A 12,058-nucleotide genomic window follows, 5' to 3' on the forward strand; every position below is an offset into this window, starting at 1 on the left:
ACTTAGGAAATGTAAATACAGAAAGGTAGCTGGCTGCTTCCCAAGAACCACTTGTCACTTGGATCCTGCTTCCCCGGGCTAAGCTGTTCACTTCCATCTGGACCTCATTATCATTGAATCTTTGCAGAAGTCTTTGCACAGTCATATCCAAGAATTGTATGAACCCTTCTGACAGCCCATATTTCATTAGTTTTTGTTCTATGACATTATTACAACTTGATGAAAAATCATCAGTCATTATCACAGGAAGTAAACCTGGGGGAAAAGAACTGGAGCTCTAGCTAGTAGTTAACATCATCCTTCATGCCCTAACCTCAATTTTAGATATTCTTGTTTCCAACCTGAAAAGGGTATTCACTACTCTCTGAGTGCAGCAAGTATGGACCTCAGAAATCTGGTAAATGTAATCATCGGTATAAAACATCCACAGTGACATGTACAGAATAATGCTGTGGATGCTAACTTAGAATTATGTTTCACTCTGTTAGAGGGATTTTCTCCCTTTTAAGTATACTTTGGCCTGGCAGCCTTTTTATTTAAACTGTGTAGCAGTAGCCATTATACCAAGTCTGGTAAGTAGTAGGCCTGCCACATTTACAGTCTAGTTTTATTTATTTATTTATTTATTTATTTATTTATTTATTTATTTTCATATGCATTTGTGATGAGTTTTATACCCTTTTAATCTGGTCAAATCTAGGCAGCTTACAAGTCAAAATACAGTTGACAATAACAGTAAAATAGCACAATAACAATCAATATCAATATATCACTACAACTCTCATAGTATGCTACTTCTTACCAAGGCAACAATAATAAGCCATCTTTATCCCTGAAGGGCTTCTGAAATAGCTAGGTCTTTTAGAAGAGTGTAATCGAAGGGGCTATTTTTGCCTCTGGGCAACCTGTTCTACAGGAGGATGAGAATGCCTGCTGTTGTGCCCTATCCTGCCAGAATTCCTGATAGGTGGGGACCCTCAGTTGGAACTCTCTGTTTCCAGACATTGGTTAGATAGATTCTATCCTGATGATATCCAGGTCAGTTATGTATGGCTGAAAGGAGAGTGACACTGAATATATTAGATCTTACACAAAAATATGTATGCATATGATCAACACTTTAATTAATCAATGAAAACTCCTTCAACGGATTAAATAGTTTTCTTCTATTAACTGAGCTGCAGATTTTTTTAAGCGTCTAATTTTTAATTGAAAAAAATAACAATAAAATCTCTAAGGAAAAGCTGCTATAATAGAAAACTCATTTATTCACAGTCTCTTCTAAGATAGAGTGCTGTCAAATGTGGCTTTAATAGTGCAGCTCTTCTCATCAATTTATGAAGAGACTGAGTTTTATGTGGTTGTCTCATTTTTCCTTACCATGAAAAATCTATCTGTCCAGAAACATCTATCAAAACGCCAAACACTCCTAAAGTTTTGGGAGTTCCATAGTATTTTTGACACTTACTGCTCATCCAACTACTTACCTGTTGTTTCCTTCTGGAATCCTCTCCCTCCTTCTGAATTTTAGTTTATTGACTGACCCAGGATAAGGAAATGGGCTGGATGATCCAGATGGAGTGAGCAGGCAAAAAATGGAAGTATTTTCAACAGATGCCATACTTGCCTCTTTTATTAAGTGGTGTGTAGGATTGGGTTAATTGCAGTCCTAGATTAACCACTGGATTAAATGCATTATAGCCCCCATCCACCTTCATAAGAGTCCACTAACTAGTCCAGACCCCCAAATTTCAAATAAAAAATAGGAAGTCTCTAGCCATTATAAAATTGGAGATATGTGAGAAAATGTATAGGCACTAAGCTGCCAACAGTTGTATAAAAAGGCACTTGCTCCTACTTTTCAGTGGCTCTGTTTGTATGGTATATTTACCCATGGTTAATTTTATTTTAGTTCACAGCATACACTAGTACACCATAGTTTGCTTAACAGTTTATTGAATAAAACACAATTGGCTGTTTACACAGCACATTGAGCCATACATCATGATTTTCAAACCGTGCTGGCTGACACATCAAGGATGAATTAATGAGAAGCAAAGTGAGTGCCTAGATAGACAGAAATGGATCCTCACCAGACAATGGCTAGAGGTGTCCTCAAAAACTTTCATCTCTCTCTTCTCTGTTGTTTTAGGAAAGGTGGAGATATAAACTGATATCGCATCTGTTCTATAGGATTAGGAGAATGAGTGGCACCACAAAGCATATGCAGAAATTAGATTGAAATGTAAAGTGGAAGAAATTCATATAATTGTAGGAAGAGCAGACTAAGCCTGGGTTGATTTGACACACTGACTAATGGACTGCCTAGCCACATTTTAACCTAGCATATTATCCAAATATATTCCATGTAGTTAGATTATGGTTCTGTGTACAGTATCATACAAATCCATAAAATTGGATTGAGCAAGTCATGGCTAATTTGATTATGGGTGAATCTGAAGAATTAGCAGAGAACATAAAGTGGAGGTTCATAAAGAGCTTTCCTCACTAGCAATCTGTAATGTAACTCAGCCCTTACTAAACAGTATATCCTGCTGCTACATTATATTACTGCTCTCCTGCATGCTAACAAAAATGGTTTGTCCTCACTAATGTGTGTATGTCTGTCAGGAAGAGAATACTGTGGGGTTGTGACTGGCCAATGAGTGGCTCATGGAATATATTTCCCACTCTCCATCTTAAGATACAGGCATTTCTTGGGGAATCTACCAGTAATTGACCAAGTTTGAACTGATCACATAAGTGCAGGACAGGAAGCTCAATGAAGTTTACACACCATTACTTTGTAAAGTATCAACTTTAGCAGAAAAAGCTGGCTATTTTCCAGAATGGGGCAGATTTGCATAGAACACTTAAAACCTAGACAAGAACTGAGACAAGGCTAATTCCATGTGATCAAGGGTGGCCAGGCTATTCTGATGGCAATATAAACTGCCACTGGTAAAAAGCTCTAAAACATGACTGGAAATTGTGGTTGTGTGGTTTTGCAAAATGAGCAGCTGAGAAGTACTCTGATTTTTTCAGAGCTATACAATGCCAACTACAGCAGGAAAAAAGGTGCAGAAGATTAAGAAGCAAAACCATAAAGAGGAAAGGTGGATTTGAAATATCTGTTCTGAGAATGGCAAGAATTCAGCATAATGTACCTGCTCAAGAGTTCAGCAACGGCTCCCAGGCAGACAGCAGCGTCTATTGTCGCCATAGCAACAGGGTAGGCAGAGGGGAACAAGTCCTGGCCAGCCTGTCGCTTCTTTCCCCTACCAATTGCTGTTTCCCCTTTTTCTGCAGTCAGGTAATGGGCTGTCTTCTGTTCCTGCAGCTGGATTGAAGATCTGAAGAGCAGGAACAAATCTTACAATTGAACTACGTTTTGGGTATACAAGCTTGGACAGACAAATAGTGCTTTCATGTTAAATGCTTGCTTTCTAAAATGGCAGGGCTGGTGAGGATAATGAAGTGGTCCTCACATTTTCCAGTTTGTGTATGTCAAGAAGGGTAAGGTGATCGGTCCCTTTTGACATTGATTGCTTCTCTGTTTCAGAGCTTTATTCTTCAAGGATTATCCTTTGAAATTTGCTAAATGTCTGAGGGTTTGATTTTGGAAATTAATTAATGCTGAGGGCATTTAAAATATAGTAGAAAGGGAAGAGAAGAATCCTGTAATCTATCGTTACTCTTCAGTTGATAATTAACCTTGCATCTTTTCACCAAGGAGGAAGTATATTATATTTAATTTATTGGAACATATACAAATAGGATTATGGTATAAATAGGTCAGAAGGGGAGAAGAACGTAACGCTTTTAATGAAATATACAACTCTCACTGATAATAGCTTGCATTTTGTCCACCTATGAAAATGAATAAGAAACACCCAATCCATGGATTTCAGATCAAATTATTGGCAATAGAAATTGCCACATTCATTTGAATCTTAATTCTATTGGTGTATCAGACAGCTGTAGTGTCTAAATTCACCTCTACAGATTTTACTGGATCCTTCATAAGGTGTATGAATTGTGCTAGATAGGTCAAAGGCTCACCTAGACCAGAATTCTGATTTTACAGACCTAAGGGTTGCTTGTGGGAAGCTCACAAACAAGACAGGAACACAACACATTCCCTGTCGTGTTCCATTCCTAGCTGATAATTGATTCTGGGAGATACAAATAGAATAATTTGCTCACTTAGTTTCTAGTTTATTCTTGTTGGAGGTCCCAGCAAATCAGCATGCTTCATTAGCATGTGGATGAGTTCGCTCTAGGATGCAAATTCTCTACAGGTATGTGCTTCTGGAGGAAGCTGTTTGTTGTACCTCCCACATTCCTTTGACTCTCTTCCTCCTTCTTCACCACGTGGGAAGGCAGCATGCTTTTCTTGCTACTTCCATCTCTGGGCCACATGCTTGGGCCTAGAGTCAGGAGGCTCCCCCTTTCTCCATGCAGCCTTCAGCAGCAATGACAGCTGAGGGTCAATTCAGTTTAGGGAAAAGAAAGAACGAGAATAATCATTTGTCTTCTGAATGGATATAACTGGACCAAATCAGTAAGACTCTTTTTACTTACTTTTGAACCTACTTTGTCTAAGTGTGTAATTCTTTATGCTTGGGTTGGCTAAGTGTGCAAGATCAATAACCTATATTTCTCTAATGTGCTCATTAATGCTATTTTAGATAATATTCCTTTTCTGTGCGTGCTTTTTTGCTGTATTAAGCTCTGCTCCATTCAGAGGTCCTAGCTGTCCACTAGTGGCTTCAATTCTGGCTAATGGAAATAAATTAGAGACCTAGCTTATTCTGATAAGGTAGCATTGTTTCAACTTGTTTAAAGAAGTAATGGTAATACCACTACTGAAATATCATTACCTTGATACATAGGATATTTGGAACTGCAGAACATTACTCAACCAAGAAGATGGTCTACTCCTTCTGACCTGCTGATAATTCATATCAATCTGGCTTCAGGTCACAGTTCAAACTGGTTTAGTTCCCTTTATGGATATCCTACACTGCAAGAAGGAATTTATTTACTGACTATTCCAGTTTTTATCCTGCCCTCCTAATGGAACTTCATGCAGTTTGTAGTCTTAACTTAAAATATCAAACATGGAAACTAAATAAAAACAATTAACATTATAATTAATGCAAATTCTTTAAAGACCTGGCTGCAATACCTTCTGAACATATGATTTGATTCTCCAGGTTCTCTTACTTGCTTTTGAAACAATCAACCAAGTTGGCTACTGAGGAAGCAGGCGTTGGGACACTATGATCTACTTATTCTTTGCTGGGAAGTTCCATTGTTCTTGTATCCAAACAATTTTAATTACCCTTTAACATCCATTTGAAATAATTAAGAATTTTTAGAGTTTTGAAGCAGCTTCTCATTTGGTGAATAAGAACATATTTCTGTTTTTCTTCTTCCATTTGAACCCTGTGAGACAGGCTTACAAAAGGATTTTGTAACATAAAAACTCAATCTAGATAAAGCTGTTACTTGTTATGGGCTGTGCTAAGAAGAGAAGACGTCCTTGTTAGTATTTATTATAAAACCAAGTAAACAGATAGGATACAAATTCTTACAATACTGTATAAATTGATTACGCTTCATTAGTTTTATAGCATGTCTAGAAGTTGTATTTTTTTAAAAAAAATATCCTTTATTTAAAGAAAATCAAATCCAGACTCATATCATTTGATGGATACTTCATTTTGATACTTTTAGAATTGGCACTTCAGCAGAAAACTGTATTTACTTCAGGTACCACAGGTAACTTTGTCTCAGTATTAGTTCCCATACTTCTGGGTCTTTGTGTATTTTTGTGAGGAAATATGTGGCTGATATTTTTATCTGTTTTAAACATACACACATATACAATCAAAAACATTCAGATGGGGTAAAATGCAGATTTGAAATACTGGGAATTACAATGACCTGCAAGTATTAGGTAAAGTACAAGTCTCCTTCCAGTCAAGCTCAATTGCCAATGACTTATTGGCAGTCAAGCTCAATTGACAATGGCAATAGTATGGAAGTGGTTTACCATTGCCTTATTCTAGGATAGTTTTTGCCTTCCCAATCTATAGCCCTGATATTTGTGGTAGTCTCCATCAAAAACTAATTAGGCCAAGCCCAACATACCTTCTGAGCCCAGACAAGGTCAGCCACGTGATATCACTTGTGAGGCATCAAATATTGGCATATGCAATGTCCTTGAGAGGCAGAATAATCAAGTGTTTGAATTATTCATACTACATAATTATGTCAAAGATTTGGCTATTTTAATTCTAAGCACATAAACAAATCCTTTTTCATAAAATATTACACATTACAAAGAAATAGTATACAAGGTTTTCATTAACAATATCAATCTTCTTCAGACTTCATGTTCATTTTTTTTCCCTCTGCAGTTATAACGTATCTGGTCTTGAGCCCTAAAATGGTAACTTGAGTTTATCAGTTCAAATATCAAATTGCTATCACTACATTTTATTTAAAGGAAGAACTGCAGGTACACAGTTCAGATGTTATATTTAAGAATGAACCACATAACAAATATCAAGGACAAATTCTATACAGTTGTTTCTGTAACCAGTAAGGGAGTAAGAATATTATGGTTTACTTCCATAAACTACCTTGCCTTAAATCCTACAAAATCTATTCCACACCAAAATCACTGTGTTATTTTTCAACAAAGAATAAGTTTATGTTTTCTAGGTTCCATGGATAAAAAGATAAAGCTCTCTTGAATTGAGCTTAACTCTTGATGATTACATGGACACAGCCATTCTTGGCAATAACTGTCTATACTAATCATTGGCACTTTCTGTATACTACCTAAGAATATACTTTTTATAGTTTTCACATTTTTAAACATTTTTCACATATCTGGAAAAGACATTTTTGTACAACTCTACTGAACTGTATTAGGGCTGATTTGATGTCATATACCTGAACAAGAAACAGTGGTGTGCTGTTAATAACACTACACACACACACACATACAGAGTCATATTAATTGCACACTGCACTACATAAAAATACAATAATTTTGTATTCATTTAATGGAAGAATCTAGTATTTCCTGGTAATCTTGTTTTTTAAAGTGCTTCCAAGATAGTTTATAACATGCAAGGAAAAGTATGCTAACAATGATAACAGCTCCTCCAACCATATCAAAAATGCTAGGGAAGATGTGTAGTACAAGAAGCTGAAGAATCATGGCTATTACAATCTCTAAATGTTGTACTGTGCTAACCAATGCTGGATGAAATTTGCTCAAGGCATAATATACACCGAGAAAAGCCACTGTGGAACATATGCAGATGCCAATGAGATAGCTCCAGCTTTCTCCATTCAATGGAATTATTGGCTCTTGAAGGAAAAACATAGTTGAGGCTCCCCATACTGTTCCAGTCCAACCAAAAGTAAATAATGCTGTCCACATGCTGACATTACCCTTAAGGGACCTATATACTATCATGGAGAGAGCTGTGGTTAAGCCTGCCATAACTGTCATTGTATACCCAAAGACTTCCTTCCAGATATTTAACAGAGAATTTTCTTCATCAACAATGTTGGGGATCATGACCAAACAAACACCAAAGATACTACTCACTACAGTAATTACATCAATATAAGCCATGCGCTCATCCACTAGTAAAAATGCTAAAATGGCACTGAAAACAGTGGTGGTAGCTCTCCACATAATAGTCCCATTGCTTGGGGGAACAATCGCAAAGGAAGTATAAGCACAGGTAATGGAAATAACATTGCATACTCCATAGAAGAATAGTCGCAATCTATGGCCTTTTGGTCCAAAAGGGTCTTCACGATAATAGCATACAACTAAAACAGAAAACACTTGTAAAACAGAACGAATGAAAATCAATTCAAGAGATGGCACTTTGGAACGATCAGCAGCAAGTCTGGTTATTAGAGCTACACAACCATGGGCCAAGGCAGATCCAAAAAGCACAGCCCAAGTTTTTCTGGACTGAAAAATGCTTCCATCTACAAAATCTTGACCTTGTCCATTCTTGTTGACTTCTAACTTCTGTCCTGTTTGAAATGGAATGTCAATTGTTCCAAAAAAGGACCTTCCTGTTCGTTGTCCATCACCTAACAATCTTCTTTTTGGATTATCTTCTATAAAACTCTCATTATCTTCATTAGGTTCCTCATACTCCTCTTCTCCAGGCTGTGGATAATGAGAACTATATTTCACGGTCACAGTGTTGGGATGAATTTTCACTCGTTTTTTCACTGGATATTGTTTGGAAGAATCCATTTCATCAGATAAATAGGACTAATTGTAAAGAAAAAGAAAAATATATATACTTGATAAACTTGTTGCACATCTAGATTATTTAGACTAATCCTAACTCATTAAAGGTCTATCAGCATTTGAGGTATTTGCTGTTTTGTGTGTGTGTGTGCCTTTGAGTCAGTGTTGACTCCTGGCAACTCCCTGGACAAGTCCCTGCAGTTTTCTTGTCAAGATTTCAGAAGTGATTTGCCATTACCTGCTTCCTATGACTGAGAGAGTGTGACTGGCCCAAGGTCACCCAGCTGGCTGTGCCTAAGGTGGGACTAGAACTCACAGTCTCCTAGTTGCTAGCCTGGTGCCTTGACCACCACACAAAAGTGCTAATTTAGACACTTTAAAACATAGGTTTGGTATTTATCTTTCTTGATACATGTACAAAGTTTCCTATTATGCTTTCAAATATTTTATTGTAGTTTGGGAAATGATTGAGTCTGATGGGATTTTAAAATCTAATTAGAATATTATTAATTTTGCTTTGAATCTGAATGTAAATCAGTTTTGATGCCTACATGTAACAATTCAGATTGTGCCACTAAAGATATTTTGACATAGTTAGGATCTTTAGATATATGTAACTGCATTAGGGCCAAGTACCAAACAATATTGTATAGTTACAATGGCTTCTTGAAAGCATGTAGATATGCTTCACATTAAAAAATGAGAGCTGCTGGATCAAACCAAAGCCATAATCAATGCTGGATCTTGTTTCCCATCAGATGCCTATAGAAAGCATGAAACAGACCTATTTCACTGTTTTTCCAGGATCTGATGTTCAGAAGCATGCTGTTCCAGATTCTAAGAGGCGGCATATATCATCATTGCTAGTAGTCATTGACAAGGGTGATATATCTTAAAATGCCCAACGTGCTTTGATATTATAGGTTCTTTTAAATACTATATTATGCTCTTGTCACTATGTTAATACAGCCATCTCTTTAGCATATTAAAATGTTAAATATACTAGTCACTAGGATCTATTCCCTCTCTACCTGTTTTCATGCCAGGCAATAGCTTTAGCAGGAGTAGCTTTTCTAATATTGTAGTGCTTCCAGACTACTCTGCTGTCCTTGGTCAGTTTGAAATGCTGATATAAACCACAGATTGTGATTTACATGAATTATTTGCTTGTCAATATATTCAAACCCAAGCTTGACTGTTTATAAACTGAGGTGTAATGTTTATAAACTAACAACATTCTTTTTATAATTTGGCAACATTGTACCAGCAGCTCAATTAATTGTATTTTGGTTTTGGGTTTATTATTAAAAAATATGGATTAACTTCAGTCTTTCAGTTTGCCTGAACATTCCCTCACCTCCCTAATTATGAAATATTTACAGGAGATAATACGTTATTAGAAAGTTATGAAATGCTAAGGAAGTAAGAATTATGAAGAAAGGAAAATGCCAGCCTCAGCTGGAAATAAGGAATGGAAGAAGACACATTCTGAGCTAGTGAATATCGGAGACATTTCAGTATCATTGATTCTTAAAATAACAGAAACATGATGTTCCTTGTAACGTATAGAACAAAATTCCAGGCTATAATATTAGCGGATTCCTGCAATTTGTTTAAATTACTCTGTGATAATTCCCTGTGAAATCCATTCAGTTTGAAAGAAGTCACTTTAAAATCTCATGCACATTAATAGAAGCAGAAAGATTCTGCTTAAACATTCAGTGACAGCCAAGAATTAAATTTGTTATGCAAAAGAGAAAGCAAAATACAACCAAAATGGGAAAAATAATCCTTTACCTTTTGTTAGAGGATGTTGTATAATAAAATATCCGGAGGCCAAGTAATGTTAAGGACAGGGAATCTGCCCTCCAATGTTCAGCTGTGTGTCCATTTCTGTCTTCTAAATTCACAGAAAACAGGCCTGGGCATAGTTACTTTTGAATCCAGAGGACCTAGAAAGTCAGAAACAGAGCCAAATGTTGTCAATTCTGGGAATGTGCAGAAGCAGTAATATAGATCTTTTTGCTTCCCTCTCATCTGCCTGCACAGAAGAAGAGAGGAGAACACAGCTAAAGAATCAAATGCAGTGAACAGATATGGGGAAAGTGAGCATGCTCAGCAGAGCTCAAGGACATTTGACAACACCTTCATTTTGGACTGCGGAGTGGAATCAGTATTGCTTTTACTAGTTATTCTGGCAATAAAATACATGTTTAGCTGAGATTCTACCTATTCATCAATAGCAGGACTTTCCTGAGCTAAACATTACAGAGAGATTTGAAAAAAGGGTACTTAAGACAGTTAGTGATTTGTCCCTCCTAGTCAGTTGGTTAATACAGTGAACGGGATAACTCAGTACTCTTTTCCCTTGCTGTAGCCTCACCAAAAGGAACAGGATTGTATGTATCAAAGTACTGTGAGGCAATTAGTCCTTGAAACAAAGCTTAATCCTAAAGCTGCCATAGCTTTCAAAAAATTCTACGTACAAAAACTGCCTGCCCTTGATATTCATTTGCCTCATCCATATACAACTATTGATGAATTATTTATTATTAACAGCATAATCCATATAAGCCTATTTAAAAATACCACTGAATTCAGTGGGTTTACTCTCCCACATATATAGGATTTCAACCTCTCAGTACAATGCAAACCAGTGATTTGGACACTGTAGTAAAAACAATCATTGTTTTTTAAATTATTTATTTAAAACATTTCTATACTGCTTTTCATTCAAATAAATATCAGAATGGTTTACTATTAAATATTACAAATATAATAAAAACAATAAATGAAAATAATAAAACCATACAGTAAGACATTTTAATTAAATAAACCATGATAATGATAAACAATAACATAATAACAAAATGTAAAAAGAATAAAAAAAATAAAATCACAGCAGCAATTAGCACATTATTAGGCAGCCTTGAAGAACAATCATTCAAGGCCTGGAACTGATAGGACAGCAAGGATGGCTCCAGACTCACTGGGGAGGGAGTTCTAACGTTGGGGTGGTACCATCCATAAAAAGGTGTTTCCAGATAGCCACTGACTGCATGTTCTCTGAAGATGACCTTGACATATGAGTTGGAAAATACAGCAAGAAGCTTTCCTTCAGAGACTAGTCCAAAGCCATGAGCACAGGGTAGGGTGGGAGCACAAAGTGATGCAATGTGCTTCATAACATCACAACACAAACCTTGCAATTTAAGTACTTGCAGTCAGATGTCAGAACTCAAGTACACATAGGCAAGTTATGCATTGTGACATCATCACACGTGTTGACATCTCCTGTCATTGTGGCTTGCTGCACATGCCTATGCCCGTGATATTTTGGCTAAATGTGCTGTGCAAGGCCAGCAGCTGTGGTCTGTTCAATAAATAAGCGTATCTCAGTATGAATGAAAACACAGCCTTTTTCAGGTAAACAGGAACAGCCTAATTATTTCTTCTTCCTTCTTTTAAGCTGTATTACTTGACTGCCAATCCTGTCCTCTAGCCCACATCCAAACTCAGTAGTATAACAAAAGTAGATAGCAACCCTGGACTTGTAACCACAACACTGTCATCTGCCAAACTTCTAGCAATACGATGTATAAGTAGCTCCTTTTACAGAGTTGATGTACCCCAAGTACATCAACTGTACCACAATAATTTATCCCAACACATACAACGTGGGTTCAGAAGGACTCGGCGCGTCCTTTCTGTAGACAAACGGTCCTTCTGAATTTACAGTTACGGCTGCACTAT

The 12,058-nt window shown here is 36.7% G+C and overlaps 1 protein-coding gene across 1 annotated transcript; it reads right to left on the reverse strand.

Moving 5' to 3' along the window:
• Positions 1-6,347: 6,347 nt before the first annotated feature.
• Positions 6,348-8,315, reverse strand: SLC35G2 (solute carrier family 35 member G2). The gene has a single exon (XM_063306126.1). It carries the CDS (start codon positions 8,306-8,308, stop codon positions 7,076-7,078), a length of 1,233 nt encoding a protein of 410 aa, XP_063162196.1. The 5' UTR covers positions 8,309-8,315; the 3' UTR covers positions 6,348-7,075.
• Between the last annotated feature and the right edge of the window lie 3,743 nt (positions 8,316-12,058).

This window comes from Candoia aspera, chromosome 6, assembly GCF_035149785.1.
Source record: "Candoia aspera isolate rCanAsp1 chromosome 6, rCanAsp1.hap2, whole genome shotgun sequence".
NCBI lineage: Eukaryota > Metazoa > Chordata > Lepidosauria > Squamata > Boidae > Candoia > Candoia aspera.

Excerpts from the sequence above, each read along its gene's own strand:
- SLC35G2 (XM_063306126.1), bottom strand. The coding sequence starts at position 8,308 with ATGGATTCTTCCAAACAATATCCAGTGAAAAAACGAGTGAAAATTCAT.